This window comes from Neopsephotus bourkii, unplaced genomic scaffold (assembly GCF_033783945.1).
Source record: "Neopsephotus bourkii isolate Nb327-2 ecotype Australia unplaced genomic scaffold, CSIRO-AGI_Nbou_v1 NB_1120, whole genome shotgun sequence".
NCBI classification, from domain to species: domain Eukaryota; kingdom Metazoa; phylum Chordata; class Aves; order Psittaciformes; family Psittacidae; genus Neopsephotus; species Neopsephotus bourkii.
Window position 1 is genome coordinate 4,547,961 of NW_026901606.1, and position 24,250 is coordinate 4,572,210.

At 51.7% G+C, this 24,250-nt stretch overlaps 1 protein-coding gene across 1 annotated transcript in view; it reads left to right on the forward strand.

Moving 5' to 3' along the window:
- PLXND1 (plexin D1) overlaps nt 1-24,250 on the forward strand; it is a 76,650-nt gene that overhangs the window by 8,526 nt on the left and 43,874 nt on the right. The window contains exons 2-9 of the mRNA XM_061362516.1: nt 10,347-10,523; nt 13,319-13,450; nt 15,122-15,222; nt 15,878-16,007; nt 17,314-17,488; nt 19,332-19,440; nt 20,297-20,399; nt 24,124-24,228. Of these exons, the coding sequence (XP_061218500.1) occupies nt 10,347-10,523; nt 13,319-13,450; nt 15,122-15,222; nt 15,878-16,007; nt 17,314-17,488; nt 19,332-19,440; nt 20,297-20,399; nt 24,124-24,228 (1,032 nt within the window). The remainder of the gene's footprint in view (nt 1-10,346; nt 10,524-13,318; nt 13,451-15,121; nt 15,223-15,877; nt 16,008-17,313; nt 17,489-19,331; nt 19,441-20,296; nt 20,400-24,123; nt 24,229-24,250) is intronic.

Genomic DNA, 24,250 nt, shown 5'->3' on the forward strand with positions numbered 1-24,250 from the left:
CTGGCAGGCAGCGCTCCGGCGCAGCACGGGACGGCTTCAGGACGTATCAAGCAGCCTGGAGGAGCCCATTAGATGAGGTGTGCCGATGAGCAGGGCTGGTACCAAAGCCCATGATGATTTTCTCTCATTACCTGCCAAGTGGCAGCAAGTCTTGTCCATTGGGGGAGTGTATGCTGGCTCCTCCTGCAGGTCTGTGCTGGCGGCTGGGACTAGGACATCCCCAAGGATATTGAGGACGCAGGGGACATGGCATCCTATAGCACCAACAGTGCAGCAGTGACCACTCTGCTCTGTGGTCTGGGCAGACCTGATCTGCTGTTGCCAGCCCCTGTGCCTTCCTTTCCAGCTCAGCATGCACTGTTTTTTGGAGGAAGGGACCTACAGATAGTCCCAGCCTTGTAGACAGGGGACAAGAGGCATATAGGCTTGATGTGTTTCTGTGTTGGGCAATGGGATAGGGGTTGACTTGGGTATTCAGGGTTTTTTCCATATTGGGGGTCTCATTTGGTTGTGCCCTCTGAAGGCACGGCCAGAGTTGCACTCCCTGGGTTTGCTGCTGTGCTCCCGAGGGTGCTGCTGCATGGGTGAATGGCACCCATGGGTGCTGCAGGGCCCAGATGGAGCTTGGGGCTAGTGGTGGGGCGGGTTGAGTCTGGGCACAAACCCCAGCTCAAGTCTCAGGGCTCTGTGAAGCTGCAGGCTTGTGTTTTGCTCTGCTGCACCAAACCCACAGCAGTGGCTGTGCCGGGCAGCAGGACACGGCTGGTGAGGGGCAGCAGTGCTCTGGGTGGCTGGGACCAGCTGCTGGAACAAGGCTGCCCATTTTTGGGGCCTGAACCACTGGAGGGTCTTTGCTTTGACAAGATGCCTGCAGCTTACTTACTGCTAGTGTCCCCGGAATACAAATCTTTAGATTCTAATCCAGATGCAAAATTGCCTAAAAGTCTGGATTTTGCAAACATGTACCTCAATTATTTGAAGGAAATTTGGAACTTGTATTTCCGTTTCTATCTTATCTCTGTTTAAAGTATTGTGCTGCTTCACACTGCTCCCTTCTGGAGCAAAAGCCCTTTGGCTATTAGGTTTTCATCCCACTGTCTGCTGACTGCTGCCAGCATTCAATGGGTTGTGAGCTGCTAGTGGCCAAAAGCCATCTCTGGTGGGTTGACTAATTAAAAGGGGCTATTGAAAACCTGGCATGGTCTAGAAAGTGGCTGTGTGTAGAGTGACCTTTTCAGGAAGAGCTGGGAAAACTACAGTATAATGATGGCACCCAATGAAGAAGGGGAGATGTGAAGGGCGAGTGGATTTTAATGCAGTATGAAATAGTTTCCAAGGTTGTTTGACTTATGAGTCCCTGTCATCCTTCAGTACATCTTGTAGAGCCAGATGTCAGCTGCAGGCAGTACAAAGGCACTAGGCTGGTGTGTTCTTACATGTGGTTCCTCGGAGAGCAGTGGACCCAAGTCTGGGAACCAGCTCACGCAGGGAATGGGCTCAGGTCAGGCTTTTGGCAGTCAGGGGCAGGTCATCACATGGAGAGGAAATTGTGCTAATGTCTCTGCTTGAGGGAACAAACACCTGCATCTGGAGAGCAGCAGATACAGGTGATTTCTTCCTCATACTTCCTCATTTGGTTTGAATCGTGTATGTCCCTGGAGTGAGCTGAATGGTGGGAAGCTGGGATGGGCATTCCTGCACATTCCTCCTGGGATCCTGCCTGCTCCATCCACCTGGGTGCACTGAGGCTTCCTGGCTGCAGGAAGGCTGTTTAGGCACCGTCAAATAAGCTGCTGAAGAAAGGTTTGAAGCTCTGGGGAGGAGCTGGGGTTGCAGTGTTGTGTCCTTGGGATCTCCCACTTGTAGTGTCAGTTTTTGCTGAGCTTTGCAGCAAGCTGCAAATCTCAGTGGATCTTTGCAAACTGCTTTGGAAACATCAGTTTCTACAAATCTTGGATTAAAATGTAAGATGGTAGAGAAATGAAAGGCTTCCATACTTGAAGCAAAAAAAGAGAGGTCTCAGTTGCTGAATCCAGTAAGACCATTGTTTTTTAACAAATTTTGAAGTTATTCAAATTATTCAGTTACTGTGATCCGAATTTCCTAGCTGGGGGGGATGAGGTGGCCAAAGATCCCTTCTGCTCAGTTAGTCAGGAAAAAAGGCTTATTTTTAACCTTTCCATGCCAAGCTACAGCAGCGGGCTGGGTGCTGGGAACCTGTGGTGGTGTTTCTGGATGTTGGTGCCAAAGCTGGTGTGCAGGTGATGTGCATGGTGGTACCCATGGGGATGCCTCTGTAGTGCGAGGCAGTGCTGGTGTTCAGGGGTGGGTTTTACTGAGGATGCATAAAAGAATAGTAGAGTTCTGCTCATTATCTCAGAGCTTAATTGATTTGGCAGAACTAATGAGGAAAAGACAGGAAAACATTTACTATAAACTACTGCTAAATAAGGCAGATTTGAAGTGACACATGCAAAAGACCAGTTGTGTTCGGTAAGATGTTACTTTAATGGATGCTTTTTTCAGCCCAGGATCACACACATAAATCTTCAGAGCACTCTGAGCATGTGAAGTGCTAAGTGTTAGGAGTAGCAATAACAAAAAATAACCCCTGAAGACTGAGGAGCCAAGCTCACTGTTCACCCAGGGCTCCTCCCTGTGGGAAGGAGTTTGAATAGTTTGAGGTTGGTTACTGAAGCCAAAGCTCAACATAAATGAGAAACACAGCCTGAGCGGTGAAAGAGGGGGCTCTTCCAGGGAAAGATAAGAAAAAGCAGCCTGAATAAATCAGGCATCTTCCTCTGAGCAGTTTCAGAGGGACGTGTTAGTTGGGCTTTCATCGTGGCGCGGGTGTCCTTGGGGCGAGGCGTGCTTGGCTGATCCGCTCTTTCCTTGTCCCTGGGGAGCGGGGCAGAGGAGCTCCATTTCCAGTGGGGGCAAATTTAAAGGACATACAAGCTCTCTCTGCTTAAACTCTTGCTGTTTTGACTATGACAGCCCCTTTGGAGCCTGTTGTTTGTTAATCCCTCTGCCTGCCCATTCCTGGGGGATTTGATTGTATAATCTGAAGTATTGTATTTAATGCAGGATGAAGGCTAACATAATAAGCTTGACCAGCCTTCCTGGCGGCATGAAGCATGTGCAGTTTCAGTTAAAAGACTGCTGCTTTTCTGTATTCCTGTGCTCTGAGCAGTGCCCGCGCACTCACACGTGCTGCCTCGGCTCCCTGCAGGGCAAAGCGCCAGTGTGTGCCCAACTCTGGCTTGAGCAGAGCAAGGACAGGGATCCTGTGTGCCAGGGCTGCCGGGCTGGGGAATGGTGTTCTGGGGGTTGGGCTGTGCAAAGCAGATCCTGCAGGGCTCCTGTCAAAATTGCCCTCAGCTTCCTTTGCCATTTGCTCGGCCTCAGGGTTAGCACATGGGTAGGGGTTTGCAGAGTGATGGATGGCTGTGAATCTGGACCGGTTCCTGCAGGAGGAGGTGGCAGAGGAGACCAAGAGGGTGATCACAGTCTAGCTGCAGGCGTCCAACCTCGGTATCACTGAGGGTGGAGCCTCTGGGGACTCCTCTGAGCTCTTGCATCCTCCCTAGCACCCTGAGGGAAGTGTTACAGCCCTTTCCTCCTGCACCTGCAGGACACAGCAGAGGATGGATGGCCACAGGGAGCCTGTGCATGTTCAAATCGTTGGGCTTTGCCTTCACTGTAGCATTGCCTTCAGCCTGGCTATTCCCTGGTGCTGTCCCAGTCCTTCCCTCTGAAGTGGGCTCTGCAGGCAGCACATCCATACGTGAGGTCTGGTGGGGCTGCCACCGCTGGAACAGCAGCCAAAGCTTGGGTTTTGTCTGAGATGAGGCACATCGCAGAAAGCATCTTCCAGAATGGCAAGCCCTCACCTCCGGTGGTTTGAGGTCTGCGGCTGCAGCGGAGGTGAACGTTGCTGCTGCTGCTGCTTCGATGCAGCAGCTTGGCCTGGCCAGGCTCGGCACTGGAGGTTTGGCAGGAGGTCTGTGCTTGGCAGACTCCAGGAAAAGTTTCTCATTTGCTCTCAGGGGCTGGTGGGCTCAGCCTGTGGGATCAGCTCTGGCCCTGAGTCTGGCTTCAGGCGTGTGGTGTGCCAAGCCTGTCGCCTGTGATGGGTGAGCACCTCGATCATCATAGAGAACTGAGAAATCAGTGCAGGGAAGGACAAGTGGCACGGGCACCCAGGGCTGCTGGGCATCTCGTGCCTCTGACTCTGCAGGTTCTCAAGCAGCACAGAGGAGGTCTAGGGATGCGAAAAGTCCCAGGAGAGCCACTTGTCTGCAGAGTGCTCACTGCACCCGGCCTTACCCAGCGGCCATGGTCCTGGGCTCACCAGTCTGCAGCAGAGAGAGGGAAGAATGAGTTTTATAAGATGTGGAGGAAAAACTTTCCTGTAAAATAAAAGTGAAGAGGCTGAAAACCTGCCAGGCATCGGGAGCTTTTTGGCATGGGGTGACATAGTGGTGGAGGGAGCAGCGGGTGTGCTGACAGGGTCGTTTCTCAATGTGTGGCTGACGTGCTCCAGGGCTGGTGCTGTTGGCTGTGGTGTGGTGGATGCGCCTGTGGCTGGGGAGCAGTTTGACAGGGAATCTGGACATAGCTTTTCATTAGCAATTACTCCTCTTCAGCAAGACATTAACTTTCCCTGTTCAGGGCTGGAGGCGATAGTCCCAGCTGCCATCCATCCGTGAAGGGGTGAGGTACATGGAACGGCACATGGGTCATTGTGGTTTCCCAGGGCATGGACCAGCACAGAGGTCTAAAGGACAAGTCCTGATGGCTGCTGCTGAGCAGCTCTTGCACGCTCAAGAGAGCATCAGCTCCTGTGGATGCTGATGGATCCCCCAGCATCAGTGGGACAGAGCTGATTTACCCCCAGGACTCTGCACTTGCTGTGTTGAGCTGCGTCGAGCTGCGTCTGCCCGCTGCCATGGAGGTGCTTGGGGCCGTGGTCTGTGTTGCCACAGGGCCAGACAGATTGGGCAGCCCATTGCTAGTGTCACTGGGGGCTCAGAGAGCACCGTGAACCAGGACTGCCACTATGCAAATGTGCAAAACAGAGCAAAACCACCACTTCCTCGCTCAAGGAACTTGTGGTCTAAAGAAGCGCTGAGAGCAGGATGCAAACCTCATTTTAAGCCTTTTTTTTTAAGGACGTCTCATGTGCTGTGGGGGTGCTGATTGCTTTGTGTGGTGGTTCTTGAGAAAGATTCAGCAAGATTCATTTCATTAGAGGTTCTCAGCCCGAGTGCCTCGACTGGTCAAGAGTGCGCGTTGATTTGCCTCCCATTGCCTTGAAGATACGATGGGAAGTTAAAAGAGCTCTGTGATAATGCCTGCCCTTGCAGCAGCACTACAATTAGAGACCGCTTACGTCTCAAGTGCCTTAACAGTAGAGCCCTCTTCTGAGGATGACATTTTCCTCCAGGCATCCCAAAGAGCCGGTTTCTGACGGCTCTGGTGGTGAAGCTGCAGCAGATAAATGCGTGATTGTGTGTACAAACTGCCGGCAGCCAGGGCGCTCGGCAGCACCGGGCTCTGCCTGCACTGGGATCCTGCCCAGGCTGGGCTCTGGCTGACACAGGGAGGACTTGTGCTCCCTGTTTCCATAATGCAGCCGTGCTGCCCTGCCACCAGCTCTCACTCTGCCCTGCAATGGTTCCTGTGAGTTTTATCCTCTCGCTTCTCTTCTGCTGTGAGTCCATGTCCTGCTGTTGTTTTTCGGGCAGTATCTGAATTATTTTGGATATCCTCTCTGTAATCCGAGGTTTCCCTGAGTCATACCTAAATGGTAATAAAAGCCTCTAATGGTTTATGTTAAGGAAGACAGGAGATAAAACTAGAGTCCTTTTACCACAGCCTTTAATGGCCTGAAAATGTCAGTTGTGTGAGAGCAACTGCCAAATTTTGAGCCTATGAAGATGATGGCTAAGTCCCACAGATCAACAAGTTTGGAGCAGATTATCGGATGCTGGCTGTGTCATTTTCCCAGGACTCCAGGCATGCTAAGAGCCAGCACTTTAATCCGCTCTGATATGATGCATGAAAGGGGCTGGACTCCCTTTCCACTTTGTGCTGCTCCGTGAAGCTTTCAGCCCCACTGCACTAGAGTCAGAAAACCCTCGCTGGAAGCACAAGCTGCAGGGCTTTTGAACTGCAGCCTGCTTTTGGTTCAGAAATAAACTCCACCTTTGCTAAAGAACTATTTTTAAGGTCACAAACACAGGATGCAGAAATCAGTCCGTTTCATGGTTTTCCTGAGTGCTGCCTCACCACTCCTCTTCCTCCTTCTGTTTCCAGCAGACTTCCTTCCCGAGGGGACATCCTGCACGGCTGCCTTTGGGGTGCAGCGCCTGCCGCTGGGAGCTGTAATGGAAATTCTGGGAAATTGCTTTTTCTGCTCCTTTTAGGCCTGGGATAAAGAACTGAACTCATGCTGCGGAAACAGCCCAACTCCTGAGCTGTGATGCAGCTGGAAACCTTCCTCTGTCCCACTTGGTTTGTGCAGTCCCAGCTGGGGCTGGTCTGACTAACCCTCCTCTCAGATGGGGCTCCCTGGTTTGCATTCACTGGTGTCCCCGGTGAAATGGTGCAGAAATCCTCAGGCCCTGCTCCCTATGAGCGGGGGAACACAGGGTGGCCGCAGCGCTGCTCTGCCGGTGCTGGCTGCGGGATGTCTCCAGTTTGTGCCTGAGGCCTCCAAGTGCCAGTCAAATGGTTTGGGTGCAGAAGGATTTGAATCTAGACTTGCCCCATATTTCTGTGAGCTCCTGAGTGTCCACAGCATGTAGCAGAAAAGTAGTGGCAATACAGTAAATGCCCATGGTGTTGCTTTAAAATGCAGGTGATAGAAAGAGATTGGTTTTGAAAGAAAACGGGTTTATGCTTTCCCCACCTCAGGGTTGAGTAGTTTGATTGAAGATGGAGCGACATTTAACCCATTCTGCAAGGAGAAAGCCTTTAAGTGTGTTTTCCCAAGCTGTGGTGATTGCCGGCTGTCTGCAGAAGGATGTGACTTGGCCGTATCCTGTTTACTGTAACGTGACAGAGTGAAGATGTCCCCCCAGTGTTGTGGTGTACAGAGAGCAGAGCACAGTGTGTTACCCCACCCTGGGACCGAGAGAGGGAAACACCATATGTCTCCTGCTGCCCGCCGTCCGGAGAGCTGATGTAATTTAAAGAAAGGTGTTTCAGAGGAAGGATGTACGCGGTCAAATAAAGCTTAGCCAGTGTTAGAATAGTTACATCCTGTTTATCATGGAAAACACTTGGTGCTGATATTGGCTCTGAAACGCATGATTTATAAGCAGGCAGGCGCAGCAGATAAGGAACTTCCCGTGATCTTGGCCTCCTGTGAGAAGAAAGGGCTGTGTCCACAGGCTGCTGGCACACCAGTGCCGGTACTGGCACCACGGGCAGCTGCTGCAAGAGGAGGTGCTGAGCATCCCTCGGGCTCCCAGGTGAGCCCTGATGTGCCTCAGTTTCCCATGGGAGGGAGGCTTGTGAGCTTCAGGTGGTTAATACTGGTGAGAGGTAATAAAGAGAGGCTAGAGATAATCATTCCCAAGTGCACGTCTGAGGGTCTGGCTGTGACAGGGACCATTAAATCAGAAACATGAATGGCCTGCCGTGCCTTCTCTATGGTATAAAACCATTGTGTGGCACAGTTATGGAGGAAAACAGACACACTTAAGAATTTGGGCTGTGCTTTTATTTTTTTAATAAGGTGAAATGCCATAACACTGCAAAATGCATTTAACAAAGTCCCTTCCATCCACAACACTTGATCCTTTCATCTTGGTCCCATGTGAACCGAGCTGCAGCTCTGAGCGCATTGCCTCCTGCTTGGCACTTGCTTTAGCAGAGGAAGTTTTTCAGATCAGTCTTTGTTGCTCCATGTCCGATGTGATCAGCAGCACCAGCAGCAGCAGTGGCATGGGTCTGGTGTCTGCTGGGGTGCAGAGACTGAGAACAGGGTGGTTTTGTGGAGAGGACCCAGTCTGGTGTTCGCAGCAGCATGCTTGAAGCAGGGAAACAAGCCCTGAATGTCTCTGCAGCAGTGTGCTGCCCTTGGGCAGGGGTATTTGTTGTGCGTGCCATTGCGCAGAGGATGCTGTGGATGGTGCCCTGTGGGGGCTCCTTTCCTCCCAGCTCTTCACTCATGGAGACACAGACCAGTGGCTGCACATGCAGTTTGGGTTTTAGCAAGCTTCTTCCCCATGGTTGCCCAGGGATGTGTTCTCTAGTGTGGGGCACCAACCCCACACATGTCATGGCCAGGAGGGCTGGAGGTGCACCCCAGCCTGGGGTCCATGCAGCAGGGTGATCCTGCCTGGGTTTCACAGTCTTGCTGTGAAGCCTGAAGATTTGCCTAATCTTCTAAACCATATGGAGAGAGGGGAGAGTCGAAGATTTAGTCTGGTTCCATTAATGAAATAATAATGATAATAAGGGAATTAAAATACAGGCCCTTGTGCACTCAGTCCTTGGAGGAGAGACTATGCTAAACAGGCTGGTTGTCAACTTCAGCTTGTTGGAAGCATGTGGTCCAGTTTCTTAACAGATACAGCCTCAAATCCCTGCATTTGTTCTGCTTAAATTAGCACTCCTGATGATTATTTTGGAAGGAATATCCATGTTAGGGCTGAGTTCAGTAAGGCATGAAATGTGCTTAGTTTTAGGGATGTGGGTTGCAGTCCAACAGTGGTCATTTCTCTAATGCTTTGTGCAACCACTTCCCTCAGTCAAAGCCTGAATTTGGTGTGGTCCAGTCAGCCTGCAAGTACCTGCACGTCATCCCTGCAGCCGCATGCCTGCACTGCAAAGGGTGACAGCCCAGTTGTGGCTTCTCTTAAGATGAGCCTGAAATGACAGTGTAGATGATGTGGTAATGGCCCTTGAAACGTGCCCATCATTTGAACGGCTTCTGCTACATCCACAGCACTTTGTAAAAGCTGCTGCAGGAGTGACAGGGGGTAAATTGTCAGCAGTGAGACTGTTGTGATGTTCAGACATTGAATCCATCCGCATTGTCTGAGCAGAAATTACAAGGGGAGTCTTGGAGGATTCGGGGCAAGAGTGGTCATAAATCTTGGGTGCGTCTCGGCAGGGTAGGAGGGATATGAAGCATCGGTCCCGTTTCCAAATGCCGCGGTCATGCAGCAACTGTGCTAATTAATTTAGCACGGGATGGTGAAGTCTGTTGTCTTGCTTCGGGCCAAAAAGAGCCAAATGCCTGCCCAGAGACAAGGCTCACAGGTGAGGAGTCCTTAGCAATTGTTCTCTGCCTTTGTCCTTTGGCACCTTTGGCAAATGGACATGGGTGCTTGGTACCAGCCTCTGCCCTGGGGCTGGGGGTGGACAGGGTCGGTGGCTTTAGTGTTTCTGGGCATTTTTGCAGCCACTGCTCTTCCTTCCATGTCCCACAGTGCAGTCCCTCCTCCTGCCTGACAGCTGCTCCATCCCATCCTGTCCCAGTGGAAGACCAGTGGAAATGTTGCTGTTGACTGCAGTAGCAGCAAGACCAGAGCCAGGTTTTACAGTCCGGAGAGCCGCCAGCATGCTTCCCCCTCCTCCCCTTGGCTCTGGTCTCAGTCACTTCCTCACTCACTTGCAGGGAAATAACATTTTGAGCTCTTCTATTGGAAAAACCTTTTGCTTCACCTTTTGTTTGAGCTGGAGATGGCGTCTGGGCTGCAGCTGAGCACGGCTCCACATGCTCCTGAGCCCTGATCCCGAGCGCTGACCCTCGGGAAGGGAGACCCCCCCCCGCAGCGTGGGACCAAGGCAGGCGGCCCCTGGGGGGGATTCCCTTTGGTGGGCAGAGAAACCTCCCCTGCAGGCAGCCCTAGCGCTGTGCTGGATAACAGAGCTCTGCTTTGGTGGGAAAGGGGACAAGGAGCCCCCTTGTCTCCTTTCACCATTGCACCAGGCTTTTGCGTTGAGGTCTGAGGGTGCTGCTACAGTAAATGGGCCTTTGGCTGGAGGATGCTCTTCTGGAATGCTCCAGCAGCAATCCCCATACTGCCCTGATCCTGCCGGTAGCATGGGCAAGGGCGGAGCTCTTCCAACAGCTCATCTCCAGCAAAGCCTGGTCTGGATTTGGCTCTGAGGTAGATCTGGGAAGCACAAAGGAGGGTCTGTCACAGCTCTTTGCTCCCGAATTAACCAGTTACATCTTCCTGTTCCCATGGCTCGTTGGTGAGGAGCTTTCCCTGGGCACAGCGGGGCTGTCAGCACTCTGTGCACACGGAGCCTGGGGCAGTGGTGGTGGTGGGGACTCGTTGGTGCCTGCTGCACCCACTGACACGTGCGTCTCCCGGCAGCTGCAGCCGGAGCAGTTGGACTGTGGAGCAGCTCACCTGCAGCACCCGCTGGCCATCGTCAACCCCGTCACAGCCACCCCCGTGTTCACCTACAGCGGCCTCACCGCCGTGGCCGTGGCCAGCGTCAACAACTACACCGTGGTGTTCCTGGGCACCGCCAGCGGAGGACTCCTGAAGGCAAGTGGAGCCCGGCAGGCACGGCTGGGGGCCGGGCCGGGGCGGGCCGGGGCGGGCGGTGGGCTGCCCTCGGGGCTGTGCACAGGACACCGCGTCCTGTCGGGTTTGTCCAAGCAGCCGCTCGCGTTCGGCAATGAAGAAGTAATTGGATGCTGCCCGGTCACCGGTGGCCGTTAATTGCTGTTAAAGGCTGCCATGAGAGCAGGATGCTCTTGATGAACTCTATGCTGGTAATGTTATTGTGCAGCATTTAAGTCTCGACAGCACTTCTAATAAATTCTCCCCCTGAACTGATGGGTTTTGAAGGCTTCCTGTGGACAGGGGAATCACCAAGAGATGCTTTATCTGAGCTGAGTCCAAAGCAGGTGTGAATCCATGCGTCTCATGGGGTATCTCTTTCAAACACTGTGCTAAAGGCAATGTAAGGCACTGCAACAACCTGGCTACAGAGCCAAGATGCAAGGCCAGGGTTTCAGCAACTTTAGTGCTTGAAGTTTGCCAAAGAAAGTTATGATTCCAACACGCCACAACAGTTTGGTGTGCTCTCAGCATCAAAAGTCCATAGAGGGGTGGGGAGAAAAGCACCCTGGAGCAGAGACATGGCTGATACCTGCTTTGTCCCAGCCTGGGGTGAGTGATGCATAATGTGGAATATTGGATCAAAATTCTTGGAGAGAAGAAAACAGATCCAATCTCTTCACTTGAGCCCAGGCGCTCCTGGCAGAAATGTGAGAGCGATCACAAAGAAACCCCCAGCTTTGGTTTCTGCCTGCAGGGGCAGGTAATGCAGCCGGGTGGGAGGGCGCTGGCAGCCCGACCTGGTGCAGGGTGGCAGACACACATGCCACACGCAGCGCAGCCCCTGTTCACACAGCATTAACAGCTCCGCTTCCATTATTATCTCGGAGAAAGCAGCCTTATCTGCTGCGCCTCCATTAGGGAGAGGCTCCTGGCTACCCTTTGCTGGGATAATTTGCTCAGATAGCTCTAATCTAATTCTCCAACACAGCTGCATAACCAGAAGCCTTTTTACCTTCGGGGCTCCTTGTTATTTGGCACGGGATACAAGATACTTTGCGTGAGTTATCATTCAGATTTGCTGCCTGAGAAAAAACAGCAAAGGAGCAGGAATAGAGCTCGCCCAGCTCCTGCCAGCAGCAATTATGGCTGCCAGGGGTAAGTACAGGGGATTAATCAGATAGGCTGCAGACGGGCATTGCGTGCAGGCCATTATCAGTGTCACGTCCAGCATGAGAGGAAAAACAGCACTTAGGCAGCGGTGGCCAGGGCGCGGTGTGCCAGGGTGTGATGTCCTGGAAGGAGATGGGGGTGGGAAGAGTCTCTCCTGGCGAGTCCCCACGTGTCTGTAAGTCTGTAGACAAGGTGCTGTGGTGGCGTCACCCAGAGCTTCAGCCCACTCTGCTCTCGCCAGTGCAGCACATGTGATCCAGCAAGAGGACTGCTGATCTCTGCTCCTCTGCGCTGCTGCTGTGGCTCTTCCCTGGGCCATAGCCCACAGAGATCCAGGGCAAGTGCCAGAGCAGTGACAGTGTAGGGTAAATAAGCCCTGAAAGCAGAGAGACCTGGGGACAGGTGCCTAGAAACAGCCAAACACAGAGCAGAGCTCAGGGTGAAGGGAGAGAGGGTGGTCACAGAGCTACAGTGGAGGACACTGGGACTTTGATCACGGACATCTTGGGTGATCTCAGGCAAATTATTTAGCTTCTGGATAGCCAGTTTCTAAGTGGGGATCATGAGAGTTCCCTTCTTTTTCTGCATAGTAGCTTGCAGTGCCTGCATATGGCTCTTAGGAGAGCAAAGCGCTCTGCTTTGAGCTTGTGTTATCTTACTAGGATGTGTCGGTGCTGCTCTAGTGTGAGAATTAATTAATCCTATGTTAATTAATTAATCCAGACTTTAGAGAGCAGAAGCATGCTTGGTCTTTACAATTACTGCCTTCCCTTGCTAGTAAGGATGCAGGAATTTTCCTCACGCCCTTTCTGGTTCAAGCTGAAAAGTGACTGTCACATGAAATTGTGTAGCCCTATTGTTATTTCCTCTCAGCAATGCCACATTTAATTTGCTGAGTTTTCAAGTCAAATGCCAAGACATTCAGATCTGAAAGGCAGGCTGATGCTTTGCAGCCTCTTCCATCACTGCCAGCACTTCAGCTGGTGATTCATGAGACAAGGTAGGATTCGGCTGTCCTGCGGCAGCTGCATGGTCTTTGGAATTAGCAGGGATGAAAGCTTCTTTTTGCCAGGAATGACAACACTTACTTTTCGTATAGGCAGGGAGCAGGGGATGCCATGCTGCACAGCCCTGTTGCTGATTTATTGTCCCTGGTTTTCATTAAGCTTAGAAATGCAGTGTTCTTTGTAACAGAAACGCCCATATGTACATGACAAGGGCTGGAGGCTGGTGCCACTTCCATTAGGGCAGGGCAGCACTGCTGCTGGAAGTAGTCATGCAGTGCCAGAGCCATAGGGTGCAAGTTTTCCAGGACAGAGGCCTTTGCACAGAGGGAGCGAGGGCTGCCAGGCTGGTCGTCACCCAGCTCCTGGCCATGGCTGGGGCTTTCTAGACCGCTTAGTGCCTTCCCTGTGGCACAGAGCTGGCTTTTCAGTAAAGCTCCCTCTGTGCAGCCTGCAGACTGTGTGTAGACATTTACAGTGCATGAAAACATGGAACACCAATGGATAACACTTGGATGCTTGTTTATAACCAAGGAAAAATAATCTCCTCCCCATAGTGTTTGACAAATGGTCTCAGTGAGTGGCTTCTTCTCGCTACAGATTAATCTGGACAGTACCATGAAGGTTATTAGCAGGAGATCCATTTCAGTGGCTTACGGCGAGCCTGTCCACCCTATCATGCAGTTCGACCCATCTGATTCTACCTACCTCTATCTGATGACCTCCTATCAGGTGAGAGCTTCAGTCTCCAGCAAAACAGTCCTTTGAGCACCTCATTTGGTTTAGTGTTCAGCACTCAGCTGGGAGCAGGAAGGGACACTAAAATTTGCTTTCACAGGAATGGGCAGAGCCAGGAAGCTCTGAGCTTTGGGATGCCAAAGGGCTTTGGGAGGTACCTGTGCCTGTTGTTCTCCTGTGCAGCGTGGGGGTCCCACGGAGCTGACTGGCCTGTCTGGCTTGGTCCTCTTTGTGGTGGCCAGGTAAAAAGAAGGGTGAAAGCTGTTGAAACTGACCCCACTTAAGGGAGTGCAGAAGCAAACAGGGGTTGTTCCTATATAGAAACCTGAGAATATGGTGCACAGTCTTTAAGAAGGCTTTAGGAGATCCTACAGACAAAAAGTCTGCCTGTCAGACACGATCCTGGTGGACGTTTCTGCTTAGCCTGGCGGGCAGGAGGGCTGGATGGGAGAAGGGCTCTCTGTGGAGACTGGGAATGCCGCAGCAGGTAGGAACAGACTGCCTCATCTCCATCAGGTGAGCAGAGGAGGAGGATGAGAGCTCCAGGCACTCATGGTTTGTCCTGAATTGCATTTTAATCTGCCAAAACAGATGCAGAACCACAAATGTTATATGTTGCGTTTTTGTTTTTCAAGCCCTGTCTCCCTGCAGACTGGTCATTACCATTTCACAGAGCCCTTGCAGGATGCCTCTTTAGCTGATGTTTCAGACTGTCTCAGCTCAGCTCCCGGCTGGGCTGTGCACCTCCTTCAGGCTTGATCAAACACGCAGCGCAGCACCTGTGATGCTCTCCTCTGTCTTTTTCTTTTCCAGTAAAGCAGATGAGTTAATTTTTCTTTGATGCAATTAGCATCATAGAATCACAGCATCAACCATCCTGGGAAGCTCCCCAGGAGCAAAATGGGGTTGGGTTTGGGGGTGCTGAGCACCGCAGGGCTGGGGAGCAGGAAGGTGCTGTGGATACAGTGAGGTCAGGCCAAGGAGCCTGTGGTCCATGGTGCACTCACCTGGTGGGAACTCGGAGCTCTCAGCACCTCACGTTGTCAGTACCAAACGACTCAGTTTTCCTTCTCAAGTATTTAGGCTTTGCTCCAACTTTTCCTGCCGAGCAAGTCCCCAGAGGTTTTTTGATTTCTTTACAAACGAAGGTTTCCAGGGTGGTGTTGCTTTCTGGTCATTATGTAAATAGCCAGATACCATTCAGCTCTGTCTAGAAGGCAGCTTTCTGCACGGCTGTGTGAGAGCTTTTCACAGGGACGGACAAGCTGTGAAAACATCTCTGATACACCGGAAAGGTGTGGTGTGGCTCTCTATAGCCTGTCCATTGCACAGCTATGGCCAAGGTGCTGGCTGAAAAGGAGCAGCTCAGCTCAGCCCAGCACAGTGCTGCTGCACACCCCACGAGGGTGGTCGTACACAGAGGGAGCTCCACGAGGGGTGGTTGTACACAGAGCACCCACCTCTGAGCACTGTGGGGTGGAGGAGGACGGCGGTGCCAGGGTCTGCTGCTTGTCTGTCCTGTAAGGCTTGGTCCAGGCTGACAGCTAAAGCAGCCCGAGATGCTGGTGGCTCCTCACTGGCTACACGTGGCCCGACTGGCTCGTCCCAGTCAGGTTTCTGTGGTGGTGTAAAGCAGTTGGAAGCAGTTGTGTTGTTGTTGTGCAGATGACACGGGTGAAGGTGGCTGCCTGCAACCAGTACTCAACATGCACAGAGTGCCTGGCTGCTGCGGATGCTTACTGCGGGTGGTGCACGATGGAGACCAGGTAGGACTGGATGTGTCCCAGTGCGCTTTGACGTGTCCCTCGGTCCTCAAGCCTAGGCAAGAATTTCTGATGCCTTTTGTATTTCCACGCAGTCACACTGCCGTTAGTTTTCATCTGTTCCTCATGAAATACATCCTTTTAAAAACAGTTTCATCTGGCCTGAAACAGTCGAGATACTCTTCAGAGCCAGGATTTCAGTGTAGCTGCATTATTATGCTGTAATCAGCTGCCAGTGCAGGGAATATCTTGCAGGCATCCAACCATGGGACTGAGAGAGCCAACCCCCTGCTAGAGACGGTCTTTTGCCCTTGCAGTTATCATTTATGAGTAGGAGACACTGGACACTCAAAAGGGGATTTACAGAGTTAGACTCCACATTTACAAATTGGAGGTTGAACAAATTGTCACTGTCTCCTCTGCAGTTCTGGGTTCAGCCTTGCTTACCCTGAGTCCTGGTGCCCTGCTGGTGCTGGTGGGAATACATGCTCTTATCATGGCAACCAGACACTTTATAGCAACAAAACTTTAGGCTTAGCTGCATGGATGGAGGGAAGGGATGCAGGCACAGGATTGTCTCAGGATCTTCCCTCATGAGGAAGTCAACGTTTTTATCACCCGTTTTAAACATAATCAACCCCAAATTGTTCCCCTGCAGGTGTTCTCTGCAGCACGAGTGCACCAACTTCACAGGGGCCAACTTCTGGGCGAGCACAAGTGAAGGAGTGCAGCAGTGCCCTTCAATGACCATCTTGGAGCCTGAGATTAATATTGACAAAGAGAACCCGGTGCGTTTGATGTGAATATCGGATTAACCCCATGCAGTGTCCTGTAGAGTCATTACCTGCTCTCAGGGCTTATAAATATCCATCCTCCTCCAGTACAGCAACACAGCTCCACATAGCTCGGGTGTGGGTCACGGGGTGCTGAGCTCTGGTGTGTGCTACCAAGCCAGGCCAAGGTTCTTGAGTGCCTGGAGGTGACCTCCTGTGCCTCAACAGCCCGGAGGCCCCGGGACACTGGCTGTGGAGCTGGTTGGTGAGCAGCACTTGTGACGCTCCTGTGCTGCACAGTGCAGAGATGTGCAAAATGTCAAAATGCAGAGCATGAGCTGCAGACAGCTAGGTAAACTCATCTCTAGGGTTGAATTGTTGTTATTTTTAACAATATCTGAATTATATTTCAAGTGTTTTCATCCAAATATTTTTCATTTGAAGACAGACCCTCTCCCAGTGGCAAAAATCTCTGTGCCAAAGCTCTCTGCCTGTCCTAGCATGGGGCAATCGCTCCTAAGCAGGCAGCTGGGGCAAAGCCCAGACCAGAGCTGGAGAGAGGGATCCCACAGGACCTTCGCATCAGTCCAGCTCCACTTTTGCCATGCAGGAGTGCTGGGCTGAGGTCCCCCAGGACTTGCCCACCAGTGGCAGGGAAGCCAGCTGGGCACAGGAGATGTGCACTCTCTGGGCCGCCTTCCTCAAAAGCATTCCCTTTCAGCAAAACTCCCTCCCTTCCCCTCGGGGGCTGATGGCAGAAAGAAATCCCGGCAGCCGCTCGGTCCCTGTGTGTGATGGAGGATGCTGGCTTGCAGCCGGCCCCCCGCAGCCTCCTGGCAGCTTCACCAGCTCCACACCTCCCATCATGTGTCCCTGGTCTGGACTGGTGCAATCCGGGAGGTTCAGGCACTCAGAAGCAGGGGTCAATTTTGTTCTCTTCCTCCTCCCTCCCCTGAGTGTTGGGAGGCAGCGGATGAAGAGCCCAGAGCGGTTTGTGCAGGCAGCGTGGGTCGAGCAGAGCCTGGGTGCCGGGGAGGGCTTAGCCTTTGGGTCCTGCCTCCTCCAAGTGGTCTCCTGAGGAAGCTCTGGGCTGGGTTTTCATGCCAGCTACAGCTGTTGGAGCACATGGTGACAGAGCTCTTACTGTCAAAGCAAGGTTTTGTATGCAGTTGGCTTTGAGAGTTCAAAGTGCACCAAATGAAGGCAAATGCTGCCCGAGGACTTGTTTTGCTGTCACTAGCCTAGGAAAAGCTTGGAAAACACTGACAAATTCTAACTATAATTTTCTGTGGTAACTGTTTTATTTTTTTCTCCCATATAGGTCCTGATAATACAAATAAATGGGACTATCCCAAACCTGAATGGAACAAACATTTCATGTGACTATGGAAACAACATCCACACGGTAGCCAGAGTTGCTGGAGATGATGTAAACCAATTTATTTATTGCAGTTTACTTCCACGTGAGAAATATCCGTCGTTTCCAGAGGACCAAGGTTTGTAGAGGGAAACAAGTTCAGTTCATTCTCACTGCTTCTGTGGATGTAATTTTTCATGGGCTTTTTTTCTTTCTCCAATTGTACGTGCAGATAACACGTACAGGGAAAAAAAGACCCAAGCTGCTTCTGTTTTATAGGGCATATGACTTTAAAGCGTAGGAGTTCTACCGTCTTTAACATGAATTGACAGTATGTCAAATCTATCAATTTTGTTCTAAGCATTAGAATTTAAAAGCCAGTTCATATACTTACTTTATTAAGATTTATCTGGTTAGAGCTTCTGCTTTAGATTTAGCAAGTACTAAACCAAAGATGTTTTAGCCCTGGGGAAATAATGTTGGTACTTACATTGATATTTTCAATTGGTTTTGTTTAATTTCCCCCCTGAACATGTGCTACCTTTCAGAAGAGGTTCTGGAGGAAGAGCAAATGCATACCTAAAGGCAGCTCAGAAACTCTTAATCCCCTTTATGTGATCAAAAGTCAGGCTGAGGTTAGAATCATAGAATCATAGAATAGTTAGGGTTGGAAAGGACCTTAAGATCATCAAGTTCCAACCCCCCTGCCATGGGCAGGGACACCTTGCTCTAAACCATATTACCCAAGGCCTTATCCAACCTGGCCTTGAACACTGCCAGGGATGAAGCATTCGCAACCTCCCTGGACAACCTATTCCAGTGCCTCACCACCCTAACAGGAAAGAATTTCCTCCTTATATCCAATCTAAACTTCCCCTGTTTAAGTTTTAACCCATTACCCCTTGTCCTGTCACTACAGTTCCTAATGAAGAGTGCCTCCCCAAAGGCTCCCCGAACCCCAAGGTTCTCTAGGATGCCCCTGTTTTCAGATGGTACCAAATGGGATGGCCATCTTGAGACTCCTTGGAACTGCATTACGAGGTGACATTCACCTGCACATCTGGTTAAAGTCAACCAAGCCTTGACTTTAGATCTAGCCAAGCTGACCAGATCTGATACTGGCATTTAGTGATGGAGACAGCCCCATTCTGTAGCTCCTTCTGAGAAGTGCGATGCTTCATTCCAGACTTGAGTGCTTGTCAAATTTCCATCTTTCAAGCCTGGAGTGAATGCTCTATTGAAGATGGCTGACTTCAGTAGGAGAAGAATTAGCCAGCCCTTTTGAAAATCCCACTTTTCATAGGCAAGTTTATAAAGCTGCATTGTTTTTCTCCCTAGCTATCCAAAGAATGGAAGATCATTAACTGTTCTGTATTGTTGGTTACAGCAATGTCCAAATGAATTTCTGGAATCCAATGGGCTGATTTATTGTACATATTCTGAAAGAGGCATTGTCTCTTGTGCCTGGTGCTTATATGGCAAAATTGCAAAGAAAAAGGAAAAAAATAAGCAATTTTGGGGGATGGGGAGTCAGCGTAGTGTGTTAAGTAGCCAAAAAAGGGATTTCCACTCTTCTCTGCGAGTTTGTTGTCATGGGGAAAGCGAGCGGGGTTTTAAAACATGATAACTAACATGTTTTAATTGCCACATTTTTTTTTAAGTATCATTTAGCACCAACTGTAAGCGAAGGCAATAATGAACTCTGCTAATTAACACTTGCACCACACGCTGGAATTTTCTGCTGAAAGTCGCAATGTTCTTTTCTGGTGAGGGTGATGTAAAGAGTTGATTTAAGAGGGAAGAGCTGGAAGTCAAAGGGCAAAAGATGAATGGTCCAAGCTCAGAAATGCAGCTTGGAGGATGCCCTGGAGAAAACAAATCAGATTTAGCCCTTGTTTTCCCAAGGGTCTGTCTTGTCTTCTAAGCATGAGTATGAGCGAGAGGCTCTTGCAACCCAATATTCTTTGGCTTGTTTCTCTCAGACCACGTGGTTGTCGAAACGGCTCTCCGGGTCAACAGCAAAAACATTATCCGGGCCAATTTCACCATCTATGATTGCAAAAGAACTGGAAACATTTACCCGAAGAGAGCGTAAGTGCCTCGGGTGTGTGGGCAGCGGCCGCGTGGCACCGGCGCGATGGAGGTGGATGGAGCGGTTGAGGCTGGACAAGGGTCCCCCATGGGTGTTAATGGGGGAGCGCAGCCCCCTGGAGGGGCCTGGGTAGGATTTGGCAGGAGCATTGGGGCTGCGCTGCCAGGGATTTACACAGGAGGGTCCTCGCGCCGCCTCGAGCCATCTGGACATGTTGGGTTTTCTTGAATGTGAATCATATTTTTATATCCAGCTTGTTCTGTTAACCCTTCGGCAGCAGAGCCGGGCTCCCGGCGGTCCCTGCGGCGGCTGTGGGGTGGTGAGGGAGGAAGGGAGGTGTTCCCTCTGTTCTCACCCCTTCCAGCCTTGGCTGGGAGCAGCCATGTACCCCTCATCAGCACGGGGGGCTGAGGGGAGCCAGCCACAGACATTCATCCACTTCTCAGGAGTGCAACCATGGAGCTTGCCTGCAGGGATCCCCATGTCCTGGCCACTAGCCAGCCCATGACCTGTGCAAACCATGGGCAGAGCCTTTATCAGGCACAACTGCCTGGCTCCCTGGAGAGGTGGACAAGGGGAAAGAGGGTTTTGGGGAAAAGGGCATATTTTGCTAAGCAGGGGAGGCAGCTCCCAGTCAGCTGGGGCCTGGGGCAGGCGGTGATGTCCTCGGGGTGGCACAGGGAATGCGGGATTAGCTCCCAGGGAGAAGAGGAGAGGAAAACCCAGCCCCTGCTGTGGGTTTTTCTGGGCACCATTAGAGACTGAACACTGTGTGAAGAGCAATCTCACGGCTGAGGTTTTGCTTCCACGAGCAGCCCGAGATCTGCTCTTCTCACTGCACCTTCGCTGTTTCAGGTGCACCAGCTGCCTCTCGACCAGGTGGAAGTGTCACTGGTGCCCCTCCACCTATGCCTGTGTTTCCAACCACTCACAGTGTGATGATGCACTGCAGATGAAGGTAAGGCCACTCAGACTTTGCTGCTCGGGGACACCTTCAGTGGTTGGGTGCTGCTGCTGTGGTTTTCCTTATCCCGGGATGGGGCATATGGGTTTGGTGGGTGTGGGGCAGCTCCGAGGACAGTGCTGCTTTGCTGCCTGGCTGTGGGCTGCCTCACAGTCTGAAACACAGTGATACACATCGCACTTGCAGAGGCTCAGCCGATGGAGAGCTGAAGGATCACTCTGGGTGTTGCTCTGCATGCACCATGTTTGCAGCACTCCCTGGCAGTGTGGGAGAGTGTGGGGCTGAGGCTGGGCTTAGACCATGGTACCTCGAGGTCCCCAGCCTGAGCCTCACTTCACCCAATGACCCTGGGGATTTGCAGGCACTGGTGCTCAGCACGGTCCCCACTGCTCCTCCCGGCAGCCTCTGAGTGTCCTCCAGCAGTGACTGGCACGGGCTGGCCATGGCTTGCCCTGGGATGGAGACAGGGCACCTTCCTCTGCTGGGACTAGGAGGGGGATGCATGTGGGGCAGGGAGGCTGCAGCAGTGCCCTGCTCTGCCTTGCCTGGAGGCATGTCTATGTGAGGAAGCTGCCAGCCTGGCTAAAGCATTCAGCTGTCCCCGTACCTTCAGCAGCTCCGTCCCTTGGCTCTTCACCACCTCTCATGTCTGGAGCAATGCCACTGCTTCTCCACTTCCTGGACAGCTGGCTTTGAGTAACACACCAAGCGTAGCAATACCTTACAGTCCATTTGGCTTTGACTGGGCTGTTGTGGTACATTAATAATTTGCTGGAGCACCACTGGTGGTGCTCATCTAACGGAGAAAATTTCTCCTTTCCAAATTACACCTTTAATAACCCCGAGGCTCAGCATGTTCCTGCTTCAGAAACTTAAATTGAAGTTAATTTAAATAAAATTGGCTTTTTAGCAGTCACTCTGACGTAGATCTAAGCCAAGCTTTTACACTTTTATAGCTCATCTCAGCTCTTCCAGCATTCCCCATGCCCATCACCGGCACACCTTGGCCCATGTCAGATATCTCACTCTCACCCCCTGGGCTAACCCCAGGGCATTCGCTCCCTCTGGTTTGGGGAAGCACCCTCCACTTTGTCAACTTCCCAGGTTTCAGAAAGCATCTGGTGTTTTCTCTTGCTGCCTGGATGGGTGCTGGGCACTTGAAAACCCTCCCTCATGGCTGCTCCTGATGAGGAACCCATGTGCTGAGGCTCTGCAGTGTCTGCCCAGTGCCATAGTGGAGCTATGTGGGCTCTGGTGGTGTACAGCCTGTAGTGATGCTGGGCTCTGGTGGTGTACAGGCTGTGGTGATGCTGGGCTCTGGTGATGTACAGGCTCTGGTGATGCTGGGCTCTGGTGATGCTGGGCTCTGGGGGTGCTGGGCTCTGGGGCCTCACATGAGCCCTGGGTCTCATGCTGCGTGTGCTCCAGGCATTGGGGCAGTGGCTCCAGGGCAGGATCAGCACTGCCAGTAGCACCAAGCAGCGTCAGGGCCAAAGGAGGGGCTGGGGACTACCATGGATTAGGAATAGCTGCTCTTCTGCGCAGAGGGAGGATATTAGGGTCATAGGCAAATGTCTCAAGGAGCCTCGGCTACATGTAATGGAGAGCTGCACCCAGTCCTCCCATTCCACTCCCATCACCTTGAGCAGACAGCAACATCCAGGGTTCCCCTCTGGCAGGGATAACTGAACCTATCCTTCCTTAAGGATAACTGTGCCTATCCTCGCTTTCTTGCCTCTGATCTCCTCCTCCAGAGGTTTCAGTTAGGTTGGATGCTGCACCTGGCTCGGGCACATTCCTGTTTTGTCTCTGCCTTTCTTAGCTCTCCCCACTGGTTTGGTGAGCAGCTGCAGGAAGAGGTGCTCTGTAGCCCTGGAAACATGGTGCCTGGTCCTGCAGTCTGAGCTTTCTGTAAACACCCGGTTGCTAGCTACACCTGAAAACTGGTCCACGGGGAAGCCAGCACCATACCGGCTTCATCCACAGCATTTTAAACATTCAGACCCTTTGCCCTGATCCAGACATGAATAATATAATCAGCTCTATTTCTAGCTGTTGATGAACAGCAGGAGAAGGGGCTGCAAGACGACAAGTTAATCAGTCCTCTAAAGTGTATTTATCTAGCGAGCTATGCCAGCTGCTGTGACATGCGAGGACACACCAGGCCATAGGAGCTTTTACATGAATTTTCAGTTGTGGCCCTGCTGGTTTTATTTTAACTCTTTTGATTCTCCAAGAGGAGGCTTGTGACTGAAATCTCTCTCCAGTGCTTTGCTTTGTTGTTTTACTTCTCTTATCATGTGCATCTCTGTTATTTAATCTCCTTGCTCAGGCAGCACCAGCTGTGCTTGGTTAAGATGAGTGTCCTGATAGAAACAAAGCGTGTTTTCCAGAGGAAAACAGGCACCTCCAGATAGCTCCCTGAGCCCTAGCTAAGTCTGGGGGAAGGCAAGAGAGAAGCCTCATGATCACTGTGTCCAGCACCAGAGATGTGTTCTGCAGCATCACGGTGCTAGGAGGGCAGGGCTACCTCTCAGCAGAGCAGCAGCACTGCCGTCGGCAGAGTCACAGTGGGGTAACCTTTAATGCGAGTGAGAATGAAATCTTGCCTGCTGCAAATCATTCTGCATAATGGACCAAATATTTTGTTGTCTTTTACCCTAATGGCTCCACTGTCAGAGGCATTCATATGGATATACCCTAGGGCAACAGAGAATCTGGCTTCATTTTTGCTGTAGTTTTGCAGTGTGATTTACATCTCATGAGAGAACAGGATGGGCTTGTCATACAGACTTGAATTCTGAGTCAGCTCCAGTATCTGAGCCATCAATTTAAAGTGAAAACAAAAGTAGAGGGACAGATGACCTTTTAAAATCATTTTTCAGCTTCATTTAGGTCTTTAATTTCAGCTGTCCTAGTGTTGCAGTCCCCCTGCTGAAGCCCCCATAGCTCGTTGTACCCTTTCCCCCCATGCAGATGTGATCACACGCAGACCCTGCTCACTCCTGCAATGACACTGGGCTGGAGGGACACTGCTGGGCAGTGAAATCTCTGCCGGGGCTTGCAGGAGTGTGTGTTGTGGTGTGTGGGGCATCAGCTGCCAGCCAGCAGGAGGGGCCACCCTGGCAAAGTCACCCTCATAGGCTGCAGTGCCTCCTCCTAGTGTCCCTCCAGCCCCGTCTTCTCATGTTTAAATGCAGGTGATGATGGAGCTGCCCAGTGGCAGCTGAGGAGTCTGCTCACCTCTGAGTACCCGTTTTCCAAGGCAAGAAGATGAAATGCAGGCTGGGCATCTGCTCCCCACTGCCTAGGGCTGGGAGCTGCTGATGTCCCAAGCTGGCAGAGGAGCCTGGCGGGAGTGAGAGGGGAATTCCTGCTGCACTGCTCCTGTGGCTGCTGGCCACGGCTATGGAGGAGCCCTCCTGGAAACCCAGCCACCGCCACGGCTGTCTGACATGCAGAGGGGTGGATTCTAAGGCAGTGCCATGCTGGGCTGGACTTGGGGCCCTCCTCGAGGAAGGAAGGCTCCATGTGGCATTATTGCTCATTGCATCAGGGTGCCATTTCAGTTCCTCGGGTTGCAGTGTGATCTGGCTTTACAGATGTAGTGAAATTAATCTTACCAAGGGCCCTGGTGTCTCATCTTGCCTTGTCATTAGGGATGCTGAGCATGAAAGCAGCCAACCTCTCTTTCTTCCTTCTGTTTTGTACATAACAGAAGAAGATGGACTGTCCACGGATTGTCCCTGCCTCTCTGGAGCCCATGCCCACAGGAGTGCCCCGGGACATGACGATCACACTGGCTAATGCAACTTTCTCTAAGGTAAATGAGTTCCCAGAGAGAT